The sequence below is a fragment of the Adelges cooleyi genome, unplaced genomic scaffold (genome assembly GCF_023614345.1).
Source record: "Adelges cooleyi isolate 19-005CV unplaced genomic scaffold, UGA_ACOO_1.1 ACOO_flye_CR_arks_rails_tigmint_CR_PRNA_574, whole genome shotgun sequence".
Classification (NCBI taxonomy): domain Eukaryota; kingdom Metazoa; phylum Arthropoda; class Insecta; order Hemiptera; family Adelgidae; genus Adelges; species Adelges cooleyi.
This window is the reverse complement of record NW_026096268.1, coordinates 13495601-13511089: the sequence shown is the minus strand read 5'-3', so window position 1 is coordinate 13511089 and position 15489 is coordinate 13495601. Positions and strand designations below refer to the sequence as shown.

Below are 15489 nucleotides of genomic sequence, written 5' to 3'. Positions count from 1 at the left end.
GCTGACAAATGTTTGTTCGAGTCGAAAGTCAAAAGTTTATTTGATGGATAACGGGGTTAAATCGTGTATAAAAAATAAATTGTATCCGTAATATTTAACATTATTATATTCCACGTTTACGCAGTCGATCAATAAATCAGATATTAGCAATACATGTTGCCAATTGCCGATTTTTTTTTGCTTATAAAACTGCACTAAACGTATGATTACATTTTTTTTTTTATTATAATTATTTCAATTGACCGGAAAATAGTTATATTATTTTCATAAACTGTAACGTGAATTCAGTACATATTGATTTATGTAAAAGTAATTAGCTCTGCTCAAATAGGATATCGCGATCCGTTATTATGTTTGTGTATTCAACGGGTAATCATACTTTGGACGTTGTCAAACGGCTGTAATTTAATTTGTATAAGCTAATAAAAAATATTTTACAACTGTGTGCATAATAATATTGTCGCATACGAACACAGTCAATGTCAAATACCATATAATAGGTATGTATTATATTTGTTTTCTTTGATGTTTACTTATTATTATTTTTTTTAAATATATTATTAATCCAGTTTGATGTTTTTTTTTTTAAATCAATGTCGTTGCAATAATTGGGCTTGAAATTGATTTACTAACGTCAATGTCCGGATAAATACAGTTGTGTTTTCTGGGCTTTTCTTGCACTATAAAAGTCAATCGTGATAATAATAATAATAATATGTATTAAATATTATATTATTGTACTGATATAATTGTAGTACGGTGTTGAGCACAGCAGCAATCTGATTTCTATACGGAACTTACACGACCGGAACCGATCAAAATAATACTATATTTCCACCGTGTTTAGATCTAGGCTGATCTGATGCGTTTTAAATTTCAATCGCGGTGACTTGCAGTCCGCATGGGATAGCCATAGGTACCTAAATAATAATAATAATATATTATATTAAACGCAGACGTTGACTTTCACGGCCGCGCCGTTATGTCTTAATGGCCGGCGCATCGCTTTGTTTATTATCTATCAACGATTCCGTGGTCTGTAACACATTTGACGGTTGCACATCCAAGGCATATTTTAATTAACAGTATATATATACTTCCTAGTGGTCCAATACAATATTAAATGGCGTTCTAGTTAACGACAGTGACAGTAAATTTAATATAATGTGTATGTAATAGAGAGATATGGAACTCTGTTTCTGGGTCTGATGCGAATAAAAATTAATACAAATGACTAACTAAAACGATCCATTCCTTCGATTGTAAAGACTTTATTAAGTCTTATGCGTTCTGCCTATGTTTCCCTATCCCCTGTATCTCTATTGTATTGTTTTTTAAAAAGGCTACCGTACATAGATAGAAATATATTTCAACGGAGGTTATCCAGGTAAATAGTTATAAAATAATAATGTCTATTATTATTATAACTCACTGTTTCATGCTGGTTGTACTTTCACTAGCCCAACAGTACTTTGTAGTTTTCATCATATTTTTTTCCATGCATTCCAGTTTTATGTAATCACAAATTACACTTTATAACTTTTAGATACTACTCAATCGCAAAGCTATTGTACAGTTCTATAACACTGCCCTAATTATTTGCTAACGTTTGATTTTCAAACGATTAAGCGACCACTTGTTGAAGCATTCATCGTTAATTAAATTAAAATATAGAAATTCATTGATTCTATACTAACGGCGTTACTGCCGGCTGTGGTGTTTTTCTGTAAAGCAATTATGCAGACGATTAATAAAGGACCGTTTCTTTTTAATCCAATAAGTTAATGCTCTAAACACTACAAACAACTGTTTTAACAACGTCGTTATTTAACTCGAAAAAGTCGCCAAACCATAAAATAATTATATCAAATGCATTTAGAACGGAAGTAAATATAAGAAACATTTAAAACAACGCCACCTCGAATCCTATAATCATGTGGTTTAAAATAAATTATAAACGTAAAACCCTGTTCATAAACAAACTTTTTAAACAATATAAATAAATTATAGGGAAAATGATTGAAGTCATTAATGCTAAGCTAAAGTATACAATTCTACCAGAGTACAAAAATATATGGTTTACAACTTTAACCATAGATATTATATAGACTATAGTAATTATTGGCATACTAGCATAGAGATTATCTTGGGACATATTGGTTATAACAAATCCGAGCACAAAATCTTGTTTTACCATATCATACACGTTGTACAATTTACATGCATTTAAGCCGCAAGGCAATCTCTGTGGTTTTTATGATGAATGATAATAACCACTAGGTGAGCATTGAACTGTCAGTGGATCGATTATACTTTGTTTATTGTGTAATTTAATACTTATGAAATGTACACACTCCATTCAAATTAAGGAATTCGAAAACGTGTTTTTTTATCTTGGACTTCTCGAGGCTCGCACTTTTCACCCTAGGCTATACTTGATGGCAGCGTTGTGCGTTCGTGACTTGTTAAGGTCGCATGATGATAATGTCATAACTTGATAGAGCTATAAGAAGGTCCTTTTCTGAAATAGATATCCAACTTATGGATTTAAATAAAATTTAACTAACATTTTATAACAAATCATATGAACCCGTCTAGTCGTGAATTTAATTTAACTATGCTTAACATTTAGTATTTAAAAATAGCAAATAATAATTAAAAAGTAAAAAAAAGTACACATATTATATACTAGGTGGGGCACTATGAGACCATGCTTCATCCCTATTGTAATATCTTTTATCGTTTTTTTTAAGTTTAACAAACGAGTAAATTAGAAAAATATATAACATCAAAAAATAACTTAGTAGGTACTATCCAGTAACTAAGTACCTAGTTTATCTGATTAATCTAGTTTTGTAAATGATTTAGTATTGTAAAACATAAACATATTATACATTTTTTTTAAATATAAAATACATATGATATGGAAAAAAATCTGTATTTTTATTATACTATTAATATACATTTATTTGTTGTTGACCATATTTTTTAATGAATTTTTCAGAAGTTTTTCCTGTCCGATCATCGATCACCATTATAACTGGACAGCTCGCATGTTACGCCAACGGCCAACCGATCGAATATTCATATAAACAAATAAAATAATGATACATAATGATATATTACATTTATCCAAACTCCTATGTTGCCTGCAGCAGTATATAATAATATTTTATTATAGGTACATCCCATTAAGACAGTTCGTTTTGTTTACTCAGACTATTACTACTTAACGCCAGGTTGATATTTGTTGAACAAAATTTGGCAATTCTACTGTACAATAATATAATCAACGATAATTAGCGATTAGGTTAAATATAAAATCACATCTTTTTTTTTTTTTGTTGCAATTCTTACTGCACAACAGAAATATAATTAAATTTAACAAATCGAACGGCCGGAACGCAATAAATCAACGTCGTCGACGTTCATACAAATATAATACAACACAAAAAACGATAGTCGACCGTATAAAACATACCGTAATGCCAATTAAGTTAAACTGCTGCAGTGATATGGTCCTGACATAACCATAATAGCGGTGGCGTTTCGATTTGTGCAAACGTTTTTCGCCACCCAGACTTGGGCATAGTATTGAAATAATTTATTATTCAAATAAACATGCAAATAACTGTTGTAAATATAACACAAAAACTCAAACGATAATTAGTATAGTTTTGTTTTGTTCGAATAAAGATCCAAATAATAATTCTAAATACATTTTTTTTTTTTTTTAATGGAAATTTATATGTCAGGTCAATGATCTCTCAAGAGTTTCCTACAATCCTGGGATCTCATTATTTTTAACGGAGACCTTACAACTTACTATACAGGGAATAAAAGGCCAACATTTGTATATTGGCTATTAATATATATATATATATATATATAATATAATCACAAAAATATTATCGTTGTTATAGGAAAGTGTTAAAATTGTTCAATCTAATTTATCAAACTATTTATTATTGTCAAGCGGGGCAGTCAATTTTGTACAGTATATAGTTGTAAAAAAAAGATATATATATATACTTTTTGCTCGCCAAAAAAAAAAAAAAAGGAAAACACACTTTGAGTGCACGGCTATATTAATACATTAACGTGCGCCGTAATTCACCTGCCATACCTTTATATATATATAATATATATATATATAAATGTGTTTATTTGTGTGTGTGTGTGTGTGCTTCTTAATGGAACAGAGCCATTATATTTGCCAACTGCGCAGTGCACCAATCACAATTAAACGGAGCCGCGGTGGCTTCCAGTAGGAAAAGGTCCCGAAAAAAAGTCCCTAAGGAAGAAGAACATCAGCTACAGGTATTGTAGACGTGAGACAAGACAACGCGTTTTAGTCGCCTATGTGTCATTTGATTAATAGCCGTCGAGAGGTTACCTCAAGACAATTCGGAGGTTAAAAATTATTTATCCTTTTCTATTTTTGCATGAACGCAGAATATTAGGAACAATATTAGTAATATTGTTTGTGAATGGAGTAAAGTAACTCATTTGTTTGTGAAAAGGGTCAAATTCGTTTAATTTAATTAAAATTCTTACCATTGATTAAAAAATACATTTGAGAAATTGGTATTCACAAATTTAAATAAGTATAGTGCATTAGAATTCAAAAAATTTTTTTAATTTTTTTTCAAGTAAAATTGTATGTGAAAAACAGATATTTTTAATTTACAGAAAGTTAAACTTTTTGGGCGAACTCCTCTCATAAAATATAATCGATTTATATACAATCTTTTAATATGATTTAATGAGTATACAGTTTATGTTAATTTGGTTTACACTAAAATGTGTAACATATGAGTTAACAAAACCGAAGACACTTTACTGGAATTTTATTTTTTTTTTGTTTTGTTTATTATGTGTTTGATTACTGTTGTAAAAATTCTTTATAGGGTTATGTTAGATAGTGCTAGGTTTCTTGGCCAGAATGTTTGTATAATTGAATAGAGAGTTGTAGTATCTGGTAACGCTTGGCTGTACAGCGCATTCGAGTACTGTATTTTTATATGAAGGTCATTGTGCGATTGAGTTTTGTTTTGGACAGTTTGTAATTTGATAAGATTTTACTTTTTTCAGAATTCTCCGGATTTATAAGCCGCAAGTGCATAGCGGTTTTGGAAAACCGCATAATTTTGATGAACCCTCGTGGAGATTCGAAATCCGTTGTTGGACGAGATGAAAAAAATGTAGACAACAGCTAATATCTTATAAAACGAAGAATAATAGGTTTAAATAGATTTCGACCGTGTAAACATTTTCCCAGATCGATATTTTCAATTAGCTCTTAATACAACTTTACCCTATTCAACCCAAAAATCTACTACTGTCTTGTATTAAATCTGTGAAAGACACTACTTTTGATGGCTTCCGTGATGAATCTTCTATGTTGGGTTATGCTGCAAACCAGTTTACACTTTAGAAAATTCAGTTTTAACTACTAAATAATACAAGTAAGCAGATTTTTTTTTAATACTAAAAGGTATTATTTGCCTCTTAAGAAGTCAGAATTTTGTTAGGTTTTTTAAATAAAACATATAGCTGACAATCCCTTTAAGCATTAACCCCTTAATATGTCTCAGCGCAATAAAATGCAATCGCCTCCCATACTCGTTGACTGTGTCGCTTTAGGTTGTTTAATAACTCATATTGTATGAAAATAATATGTTTAAAAATTTATTGTACTCGTAATATTTATATTTATGTGCTTGAATAAAAATGGCAAACATTGGTTTGTAAAAAAAAAAAAGGAAAAAAAAAAAGAGTAATGGTTATTATTTTTATCTGGTGCTTGCGATTACCCAAAGACCATTAAACAAACTCATTTAAGTACTACACTATAGTTATTATGATATATTATAGTATTTTTCAGAGTATACAAGCCAGTTTTAAATAAGTACTATAAAAACCGGCGGTCACTGGTTTGGAAGTAGTAATAAATTTTAAGGATGATAACATCAAATGGGTTAAAATGGTAATAATGTGTGAATTAGTGACTAATGTCTGAAATAATTACATTTTTCGAAAATGTATAAATAAATAAAAATTATGTGATGTTATTATTTTCGTTTTATTAAATTAGTAATTAGGCGCCATTTTGAGTACTATCATCTTGTAAGCGTACTTTTTATATGTATAAAATAAGGATTTCGCCAATTTGTTATTAACTGGTGGCCATACAAGATCGTCAACTTCTATAAACTTTTCATGGAATGAAAAATAAGTTTTAGATGAATATGTATCATGCATTAGGATAAGACGGATATTTTTTTAAAAGGATAATAATAAACTTATTTTGTATTTTCCTGTATAAATTTCAATTCATAAAAACAAACAAAAAAAATTGCTTTTTTCTAATTGATTCATACTCATTTGCGCTATAAACACCATGGTTTGTATTATCCTTAACTGTTTTACTTTTTTTTAATTATCTTTTTATTTATTTTGTTAACTTCACTTTTTTTTAAATTAATTATTTATTAAGAATAATTTGCTGGAAATGTTGACTGGTCACCAACCAGTTTTAGATGGTTACTTTTAAAGTCATTTAAAGTTTAAAGTTGGAGTGCGATAGAGTGTGTGCGTAGCGTTATTTTTATCAGCACCCATTAAATTGCACTACAGAAGTTATCCCGCTTGCCAGTGGAATGCATTTGGAACTGTTTACCGATTCAACCGGTATAATGTGGCGAGAAACCGCTTACAAAAATTACATTTAAGCGAGGCGCCACTATGTACTTATCAATGTATCGTGTAAAGATGATGGCATAATCCGTATCGTCCTGGATTTTCAGTATTAAAAAATGAAAAAGCGTTTAGTGTTTACAGCAAAACGATAACTCGACCTAGTTGCGCTACAGAATATGCGTGTAATCGTTTTGAGAAGTATTTTGGAAGATAATCGACTTCGAAATCGTTACTTATTCCCATTTGAATTCAATGCAGTAAGCATTGAAACCGTACTGTGTGAACACACACCGTTCATTAATATTATTATCAATAATCGCGTCCACCGTTCAATGACACTCTATGTATATATTCCCAGTCCGGTGCAAGCATGAACTGTGTGCAATGAATGCTGTACTATATTTTCCATTGTTAAATTAATTACAACGATTGTCCCGGTATAATTTGTGTTGTAGCTTTCGTTTTTTATATATGTTTTCAATTATAAAATCATTAAAACTACCTACTCGTTATTAGGACAACGGGTCATCACGGACAAAGACAATACAATACAGTTTACCATTCATATACCTAATAATAATATGAATATTATAATAATTGTTGTCCAGCGACTGGAGTATTATTAATATTAATTACACTGCGTTAAAAATAATATTAGGTATCACTCATTGCGCCAATAGCGGTTGCAATTGGATTACTTGTTTTTTTTTTTATTCAGGCTTTTCATTGAAAAAAAAAATTATTATTAATTAAATGATTTAACTATAACCGCGAGACGCGTTGCTTAGTTTTTTTCTTAAAAATTGCTGTTTTGAACTTGTGTTGATATTGTTGATGATTACTTGGTTCACGTTTAAGTTTGAAAAAAACCGCTATGGGCATTTTGCTTTTTGATGGTTCTAATAACTGCTGTGAGTTGTTATTTCTTCTTATGTAATTTCAGCCGGGAAAATAAAAAACGGCTCAGTGTAATTTGAATATAGTCATTAAAATGTTTACAACGAGGTTACAAACGCATTTCCAAAACGTTCTGTTATAAATTATTACTTGAAACCATCAAAGTACACTTGTGCTTATATTTTATTTCTACATCATTTTTTGGGGATTACAATACACGAAAATTTTTTAACTTATGTATAAAATATATATATTTTTTTTTCATGAGTTTGTCACCAAAACAATATTTTTCTTTTTCTTTAAGCTATTTTCAAAGAAAATATTAAGTGGCTTCGGACGATACACTTGTGCAGACTTAGCTCCCTTATCGCAGTAATGGTTAAGGGTATTTTTACACACACACATAAAAAAACTTTTCAATGTTATATTAGTTAAAACTAAAAAAAAAAAAACATTGTAAGATACAATATTTTGTAAATAATTTTTCCTCATCCATTAACTTACTTGTTACTTGTTCCGGTTAATTTTTGGACATTATTAGGCTATCATGGCCCAACAACTTCAGACGTCAAACGAAGTAAAGTTTATGCTCAAAAAGTTGCTGTCAGCCAAGTTGACCAGCATGCGGCATTTGTTGTATTTTTAATTACACTTTGTGCTCGTCCCTTCTGTCTGTCAGATGCACACCAATACAAGAGTGTGCTTTGTATATTTTGTGTACAAAAACAATAATCTTCTGCGGGCTCAAATTTTTTTTTATTGTACTTAACTAACTTAATATACTAAAATAGTCGGATACAGTAAGTTTCTAGTTATCATTAGTGTTGATTTTAATTGTTTTTCGACAAACAAAAATAATAAGCACATAGTATACCAGTTAACATATAATCCTAAATCATATTGTGTTAATACAATATTTTGTTACTTTTACTGTCGCCAATATTTTTTTATAATTAAAAAAAAAAAATTGCATTGTTTAATTCAATACAAATATAAAATTTAAAAAAAAAGTAATATGTAATAGCATATCATTAAAAACATTTATTGTTTTTTTTTTGAAAACAATAAAATAAATAACAAAGAGCTGTCAAGCTTAACACATTCGTTTTTAATTAATATTAAAGTACTTAATGCTCATTTTAAAATTATGTTTTTAAGATGTTCTATTTAAATAAAATAATAAACTTTTTAGTACAACCATTATGTTTTCAAAGGGAGAGTGCTCAATTTTAAGAAAATATGTATTTTAAAAATTAGATTTTAACCGGGAAATTAATTAGTTTTGCCCGTATCCGTTTAATTAAAAATTTGTTGTTTAACAAGCTTAAGTGTAAGTTGACTGTCGTGCAATAAAATATGGCAGCACCAAAAAACATGCGAACGGCGGTTTGCATAGCTGTGCTTTAAAAAACCGTTCAAAAATTAATTAATGCTACAATATATTTACATCCGGGTATTAAGTTTACAAAGGAAGTTTACTGTCAGAAAATTGACAGCGAAACGTTAGCAAGACGTTGAATAACGTTCATGACTTCGCTTCGAGGGTTTTTTTTTTTTAGTACTTCATTCCGTAGAAGGCAATTTCGATGCACATCGAATAGATCAATGGAATGTTTGTTTTCAAGTTTATTTTACCTGAAACTATCTATGTATCTATTCGATCCGCAGTGGTGTAAATACAGTCCAACAGAGCTCTAAAATATTTTATAGCCCACGACTGGCAAAAGTAAGAGTTACGGCAAGTCTATCTAGAGCTAGTACTTAACATTACTTAAAAGATAATTATTCTTGGTTTCTACAAGGGACAGTTTAGAGGGTAATTTTTAAAATTCAAGATTTTTAGATGACATATTATTGTGTAAGGATTTAAGTTAAATTGTTCAACAACAACGCGTTTATCGACTTGGACAAATAAGTTATGAACAAACTATGACACATTTTATGTCTACGTTCTATGTAAGTATTCATTTTTATTTTTATTTTTTTTTTACAGCATCTTTCTCAGCACTTGATGGAAATTGAATTTGTTAACGTGCTGCTGTGGAATTTATCACAGTCGCGCGCAAAACGAATGCAAATTGCGACGCAAACACAAATTAAATCAAACGCCGGCTTCCAATATGTGTTTTATAATTTACTGCCGACGGTGAAGGGTCTGTATACACCGGTTTGTACGAACGTTGTTAACGCAGGTAGGTAAAATATGTTATAATATTTTGCCGGTTGCACACAATAGGCCGTTCCTGCAGTACATGTCGTCGTTAGCCGACCCTTCGATTTGTATCGTGTACACGTTTGTATTATTACACGGACAATAATTGTTTTGCGAAACCCTTGTGAGTGTTGTAGGTCCGAATTTTATCGGTTTTATTCGCTTTTCCGGTCATCATCGATTGGTACCACTTGTGTATTGTAATATGGCAATGTATCGGGGTGTGGAACCCGTCTTTACCGACTTACTGTTGACGGGGCTGGAACGAGTCCAACGTTCGCAAGCCATACAGCACTGAAACCCGCATAAGGGTTGTAATATGTCCTACTCGGCGCTTCCAATGGTGGTCGGAGAATTCATCGGTAGTAGAAATTAAAAAAAAAAAAACCCTATTTTGGGAACTTTGTTTGCGTTTTGCATTATCTATACAATGCATAGGTCAATATGATGAATGCAAAAATACACTTTTTAAAATGTTTGAATTCTTAGTAACCCGTAGATAATTTACCTGGACCAAATAAATGACTGTACGCAACCATTTTAGTTATGGCTTTTCCTCTTCAAGCGGAATTTAACTACAAGTAGAAGAGGGACGGCAACAAAACTCATCTGAGAATTTAACTTGGCTCGTGCTTTCCTAATCACTCGGCTACCGACCATCATTCCGTTTACAGCCGACTGCACAGTTAAGGCAGTTATTGCCCAGATACTTTACAATAAATATTCAATTATCCAACAATATCGAGCACGCTCAACGGCATTGTTGAATTCCCAGGAATTCAGCTATGGCTTTTCTGGGAGTCCAAACTAGACTCATGTCCAATATATGTATAAGTAAAAAAAAATTGAACTTTTAGGTAAATGATTTCACAAGCAAGAAGTAAAATAATTAACATGTCTTTTATTTGTGTTACGAATTTTCTACAAATACACTGAGTTAAGCATCAAAGAAATATAAGAGAACCGTTAATCAGAAGTACTTATGGAATTTTGTGGCTTGCTCAGTGTATAAGCGTTTAGTTTTAATTAAAATAGTTGTGATATTACAATTTTTATATTAGAGTGCAAATGTATTTTTCTGTGCATACAAAAATAGAATACTTATAATTATTTAAACTCGATATTTAATTATCGTAATATGTTACATTATATTATATTATTGTAATATATTACACAAATTATCCACACCAGAAATTCTAGCAGAATCTGCCCGCGGCACGAATTTATCTATTGCTCCATCGCCGAACATTACTACAAATCCTGGATTAGCCTTGAACTTTTCAGGCATATCCTTGTTATTATAATGGAATATGATTACTCCTTCATAATCTCCTGGGATACGTTTACACCTATATCTATCCAAAAGAGTGTGCCTTTTGTTTGGGTCCGTGGTATACATATACAAATATAGAGCAGCAGGCCATTGTTTCTCATATGAGTTTTTCATAAGAACATCCACAAGTTCAGGTGAAAAACCACACCCAATCAATTGTTTCGTTGCTTCTTTCTGGAAATTAAAAATATTTTGTTAATTTTTATACTTATAATATTGCTGTTTGTTTTTTTGCTAAACATACTATATAAGGTTCAGGCGGCGGAGATAGCCAATGACCCCATTTCGAAACCCTTGCAGGTTTCAAGGCATTTGCAGCATGTTCATCAGATTCGCTAATCCTTTGATAATCCTATAAATAATGAAAAGTTAATTAATTTGAAAAACGAATACTAGTAAGCAATCGAATAAAAATGTCTATACAATCTGTCTGTTCTTTAAACATTAATAATTGGTTAAGTATTTATGGATAACAGGATATCGACAAGACATTAATATCAATATATTATAATATTATAATTTTAATAGGTATAAAGCAAATATCATGTAGATTGTAATAAACGATTTATAAAAGTTACCCTTTAAAAAAATATTTTCTTAGTTGTATATCATATGTGTTTGTTTTTAAACGTATCTCGTATTTAAACGTAATCGTTATAGTTTCTGAGAACAACAGTAATTTTGTATGCAATTTTTGAAAGTCAAAGTAATTTTCGAGAAATTATATTAACAACGTATGCGGTGTGCATAGAAGCAATACGCCCTAAATACATTTACACGATATTGGATTTAACTGGTTTCTTAAATTATAGTATTACTGTGGATCAAATTGTAAAATCGTAAATGGATTTTGCATTTATGATTATTGTAGAAATTAAATTTTTTACAAGACACTATAATTAGCTGTGGATATTTAAATGTTGTTTTCATTTTAATGTTTTCAATTCAAAAAAATGTTTACTTCACGACGGACGCATTAACAAAAAAAAAAAATGCTTAATATGAATACCAAAATTTATAAATAGGTTTCTGTTCAAATTTCATAAGTCAAACCACCTAAATCATGTTACCGATGGGAAAAAATCTAAAAGTTTAAAAAAAACAAATAGGTTTTACATAGGCCAGTTTTTTTAGTCAACATAACAATCGGGTCTAACATGAAAATTTGATAACCCTGTATAATATATGTATTCTTATTTTATATTACTTCAATTGCTCCATCATAGAAGAATACTATAAATCCTGGGTCAGCCTTCATATTTTCAGGCATATTTGTGTTATCAAAATGGAACACGATTACTGCTTCCTGTTCTTCCCCTGGGATACGTTTACACTTATATCCATCGAAAAGACCATCCTCGTCGATGTTAGGGTCGTTCATAGGGTTATATGATTTTAGACTAGCAGGCAAGTAATCATGAGCAGAGTTTCTAATAAGATCTTTCACAAGTTTAGGTGAAAAATTAAGAGCCAATAATTCTTTCTCTATTTCCGTCTTAAAATGAAAAAATAAAAGTTAATTTTTATATTTTTGACTATTGGACTTTATGCTAAACTTACTTGACGCCAGATAGAAGGTCGATTTACTTTTTTATTCCAATTGAAAACTCTTGCGGGTATCAAGGATTTTGCAATAGCTTCATCGGCCTATAAAAAAATGATAAGCTGATAAATTTGAAAAACGAATTTTGAGTATACGTTAACAAAAGAAACGATTTTTGCTCATTAATGCTAAAGGTTCTTTTAACAATTTTTTTAAAAAATAATTTATTCTTATTTTGGACCTCCTTACGGTCTGGAAGTTAAACTGAAGGTAAATATAGAGTGGCACTATAACATTTAAAACTTACTTAAAAACCTATAGTTGTTTTTAGTAAAGTATTAAGAAACAGGAAGGATTAATTATTATTTTTTTTTTTTTTGGGCGTTTTACCAATAGGCGGGGAAGGTAGATCACATAACGGTATATCTTAATATATATGTTCGCCTTAGTAATATAAAATCGAGTGTTCCGTTGTTATCGCAATCAATAATATAATAAAAATTATTTTCTGATATCTGTTGACTGTTGCATATTTTATCTATATCAACATGGAAATTGATGGATGTGTAATTTACCTTTTTGGTAAAAATATTCTATACAAGTTATAAACTAATTTGACTTGTTTTAAAAAAAATTAATAACGTGACTAAATTTTAAGGTAAGTAAAAAAGTTGAGTGTTTTTAAAAGCGTGTACTTTACTTAGTTTTAGACCATAAGACTACCTTTTAGGAGTGATTTCCGATACATAGACTTGTTATACAAAAATAGCACTAAAACTGGAGTGTGAGATTTGTATTTAAGTTATGATTTTATTGAGCAGGGTACCTTGTCCCAGTATTTCAGAAGTTCATTTTAGTAATACGTTGGTCAAGACTAACCACATGTGAATAATCCATGCACACTAATCAGTTAGAGACGGTTATATTGTATTAAGATTTCAGTGAATAGAAAGGGTAATAGTAGCTAAATATTTAAGTGAACATGTTTACGTTACTTTGTTGTGTTATGTATTGTATAAAATTAAACCTTTTTTTAAATCAGATTTGGTTTTGTTATTTTTTGTATGTATACCAGTATGTTTTGTTGTCTAATTGCTTTTGTAATGTTTATCATAAATCAATATGTTAATTTATATTATGTTTGGCGAATATTATCGTTACGTTGATTATAATCATTGTTAAATGTATTTATAGTTTATATAATATTTAAAATTTGGACACATTAAGAGCTTTGTAATAATGACGATCAAGGTATTTTTAAGAGTTTTACGTTTTAATTTTTATTAAGAACATTACCTAAAAATAATTTTTCTCTTATAAGTTATAATTTTCAACGAAAAATTGTTCGTGAAGCTTCGCAATGGCAAAGCCAAAAGTATTTTTTTTTTGTATTAAATCGTAAATACTGGCTATATAATGAGAGGTTTTGCAATGAAAATTAGATTTTGATGACTTTGGGTCTTATTTGACAAACGAATCGCGGCAATGCAGCTGTTTCAAGGGTCGCGACGATTATAGGAGTTAGAAATTTTATTGTTGTGATATGGTTTGACCACTACAATTTTTGAAAAATTTTGGGTTAATCTCTGCGGCAATGTGACTGGTCAGAGGTCACGACAGAGCTACGAATTTTGACTACGGCGATGTGGCTGGCTGAAAACCACGATAGCTTTAAGAAAACAGTGTCTGAACACTAAGTCTGGTTGTAGTGTTTTAGAATTTCTACTGCGGCAATGTGGCTGTCCGAAGACCACGACAGTATTGATAATGCAATGGTATGATGGACAAAATCAGTAGATAAGTGGTCGGATGTATATACGATTTATACTTTATTATTATAGTCATTTCTTGTTCATACTTTCCAGTTTGAATGCAATAATTATAAATATTTAAAAATAAATGTTTATTTTTTTTTATTAAAAATAATTAAAAAATTAGACAATAAGATTATGAATTTTGTAAGTGTTATTTGTACAAAAACTATATGCTTGAAAATTGTTAGTTTAATTTTTTGAAAAATTTAAAAATTAAATAAATATTTTTAAGATATAAATGTCCCTAGGATATTTTACATATTTGAGACAACATGTATGTCAAACTTACTGAACGCTCTGGTAAGTTAACTATGAACATTTTAAAAATACTCAACTTAATAATAATATACTTAAATTTATATATATATTTATAAGTTATTGTTGAACAAATTATAATTACCGGATCGATAGAGTTTACTTTTGCAATACAATATACTAAACATATTAAAGTAATGAATTTTATATTCATTTTGATATTTATATATAAACACGCTTATAATTCTTGAAGACGTTTAACTAAAGGAAAGCCATCACATAAATGATTCTTATTCTCTACAATAGCCAGTCGTATGGCAAAATTTTTCAAAGGAATATTAATAAAAAATGAAGTATTTGACACTATACCTTACTGAACAAATACCGACCATGTAAAAAACAACTGTCCTATTGTTGTTGTGCTGTGTGTTGTTGAACATTATATTATACTGCGGTAATGACTTTTATTTGATTTAAAGCTATACTGTGTCTATTTTTTAGTGCAACATATTTTTTGGATTGACGTTGTAGAAAAGCATACGTTTTTAATATTTAAAATAAGAAACATAAGACCTCTTCGTTGTGCAGGTAACAAGACAGACATATTTAAAAATCCACACCAACCCTGTTCAATATGGATATCCGCTTCCTTAAAACTCAAACATTTAGTATTGTCTTATTTAGTAAAAAAAAGTTTTCAATAAATATAATATATTGATTTGTCGATGATATC

General features: G+C 29.8%; 1 protein-coding gene across 1 annotated transcript; it reads right to left on the bottom strand.

Moving 5' to 3' along the window:
• Positions 1 to 10923: 10923 nt before the first annotated feature.
• Positions 10924 to 15011, bottom strand: LOC126843365 (uncharacterized). Its single transcript, XM_050580864.1, has 5 exons — positions 14902 to 15011; positions 12705 to 12791; positions 12352 to 12639; positions 11389 to 11496; positions 10924 to 11318 (listed from the first exon to the last, which is right to left on the bottom strand). Exons 1-5 carry the CDS (start codon positions 14968 to 14970, stop codon positions 10968 to 10970), a joined length of 903 nt encoding a protein of 300 aa, XP_050436821.1. The 5' UTR covers positions 14971 to 15011; the 3' UTR covers positions 10924 to 10967.
• Positions 15012 to 15489: the final 478 nt, after the last annotated feature.